The 2,723-nt window shown below is 42.3% G+C and overlaps 1 protein-coding gene across 1 annotated transcript; it reads left to right on the forward strand.

Annotated features, from left to right (window-relative positions):
* Positions 1–809: 809 nt before the first annotated feature.
* adck5 (aarF domain containing kinase 5) lies at positions 810–2,426 on the forward strand (the record flags this gene model as incomplete). Its single annotated transcript, XM_010773211.1, has 3 exons — positions 810–1,044; positions 1,122–1,213; positions 2,174–2,426. Coding segments are annotated over exons 2-3 (287 nt in total), but the record flags the coding sequence as incomplete, so codon positions are not given.
* Between the last annotated feature and the right edge of the window lie 297 nt (positions 2,427–2,723).

The following is a 2,723-nucleotide window of genomic DNA, read 5'->3' on the forward strand; positions in this document are numbered from 1 at the left end:
AAGTACGTGATCGGTACAAAGTTTATGCCAAGAGGAATTCTGACACGTAGACAAATGTATTTTATAGACCCTTGTCTTCGAGACAGGAAGAGATTTGACTATAGAGAGGCAAAGTCACGCCCATCTACTTCCGCCCCATGGGACCTTATTTCGGAAAAATTATGTATTGAAGTCAATGGAGAGAGAAAGATTATCTTTCGATCCCGTTTGAATTGTGCCACGAATTACACATATGATGTTTGTCAATCTTAAAAAATCATTTCCATGTCAAAAAAGTCACAGTTTGTCGTAAAACTGTTGAAATATAAGACTATGAATAATTCGCAACTAGAAAGACTACAAATCCCAGAATCCCGGTCCCGCATGTTGGCTCTTAGGAACCGACTAACTCCCCTTGTGTGTATGTACAGCTCTCAACATGCCCAGACTTGGAGTGATTTTCACCTCTTTTAATACTTTCCGCCTCATTCTGAAAGAAAGAAGTAAAATGTGCCAACGTGACGGCCGTCTTGGTGTGTGGTGCGAGATGGGAGATGTAGTTCATTGAGCGGTTTCACACAAAAAAAAGTGTTACTTCACAGTTTTACGACACATTTTAATTTTTTTGACTTTCAAAATTATCTTTTAAATTGACAAACATCATATGTGTAATTCGTGGCACAATTCAAACGGGATCGAACAATAATCTTTCTCTCTCCATTGACTTCAATATATACTTTTTCAGAAATAAGGTCCCATGGAGGAAAGGGAGGGACTTCGCCTCTCTATTATGGTATAAATGTACTTAAAGTTATCAAAGCCAGCTAACAGTAAGCTAAAGGCTAACACTTCAACTGTGAACCATTTCAAGTGTCTTGGTCGTAAAACCAAACCATATTTTATGATTCCTCTTTAGGGGAGTAGCCTTTCCTCTAAACAATAAATGGTCACGTCACATTACGGATGATTTTTCTGATGTTTTGCAGTGCTAGTGAGGCGGGGTCGTGACAACAAGGCAGAGTTGGTGCTTCTGGACCACGGCCTGTACGAATACCTCAGTCCACGGTAAGATATTTCTGTTTACAGATAATAACCTCTGAGGATATTCAGCTATCTACTCTAACTGCAAACTTTGACCCCAGCGACAGAGCGGCTCTCTGTAAACTGTGGAGGTCCATAGTCCTGCGGGATGAAGCCGCCATGGAGAGGCACTCCAGAGCCCTGGGGGTCAAAGGTGAGCTCAGGTTATTATTTTATATTCTCCTAAGGTGTGCAATACATTTGTCTGGGTTTCAAAATGTAATATCAGAATCTATTTGTCCCTTTATATGTGAAATCTGTCAGTAACTTAAAAACCATTAATTATTTCTTAACTTTTTTAATGAAATCCACTTTGTACGAAAGCCCTGAGAGGCAAGTGAGAAACATTTTTTTAAGGTGATTTTATCTGAGTCTTATCTGAATAGTTTACTCTGTGTTTATGACCTAAACATTAGTTTTAAAGGTGGTGTACCTGTTGGTCATTCACTTCAGAAACACTTGTTATATTCCATGGAATGCTCTTAACTTCCCGATAGCAAGGAATACATTAAATGCTTTGACAATAAATACATAAAAAAGCTGTAGCTACTGTAAAAAGCACGACCAATCATCTGAGCCGGCCCTGCTAAAATAACTGGATGGCCTACCTGCCTGTCAGCCTTCCATCTGTGCACAAACTTATCTCGTGCCCTCATTGGTCATGTGCGCGTTCGTGTGTGTTGGAAGAGGGGCTCTGTAAGGAAGTCTGAAGGAGGTGATATTCTATTAATTTTCACGTTCACACAGTCGGTGATTTTTGCCGTCCGTCTTTCCTGCAACGGCAGTTTTTCTGTATTTCCTTTCTCCTGTAATATGACTTGATCGCTTTAAACTCAGCACACTGAGCTCTGATTGGTCAGCAGGCGGTGCTTTCACGGAGTTGATTTATTTTCCTGGAACCAAACCTGCTCCGGAGCAAGTTAGCCGTTCAGCATAAGTTAACATGGAGATCTAGCCTGCTAAGAAGTGGACCAGCGTCGTAGGACCGGAAACCCAGAGTTTTCCCTGAAGTTAGCTCGCTAAGCGAAAATCCGGCTTCGTAGTACAGGCCTCTGGACAGCAGTGGTATTACAGTTATAGCTTCAAAGTGATAATGTCTCCGCTCTCCCTGCAGAGTACCTGCTGTTCAGCGAGATGCTTCTTCAGCGGCCAATCAACATGCAGGAGTTCGGCCTGTCGAACATCCTGAGTGGGGAGGAGACGGCCTACATGCGTCAGATGGCCCTGCAGCGCTTCGACAGCATCATGGCCGTCCTGAAGGCCATGCCTCGACCCATGCTGCTCGTCTTCAGAAACATCAACACGGTGCGGAGCATCAACATCAGCCTGGGGGCGCCGGTGGACCGCTACTGCGTCATGGCCAAGACGTGAGTGGGAATACAACGATTTAAAATATCCAGGGGGACAAAATTATTTCCTCATTTGTGGACAGCCGGTTTACTTTACTGTAAACACAATAAAGTCACCAGTGTATCACAAAGTACTAAACCTTTCATTTCAAGGCCCACACAGTCAAATCTATTGGCCTGTGAGAAATAGATAGATAGCTGGATGGATATAATTTGGGAAATGTTTGCGTTGCAGCAGCATAAAGAACAAGGCAATGTACATAAGAGAAATTAAGACGCTAGAAATAAAATAGCTTTAAAAAGTCACAATATACA

The sequence above is a fragment of the Notothenia coriiceps genome, unplaced genomic scaffold (assembly GCF_000735185.1).
Source record: "Notothenia coriiceps isolate Sejong01 unplaced genomic scaffold, NC01 NC01_scaffold00012186, whole genome shotgun sequence".
NCBI lineage: Eukaryota > Metazoa > Chordata > Actinopteri > Perciformes > Nototheniidae > Notothenia > Notothenia coriiceps.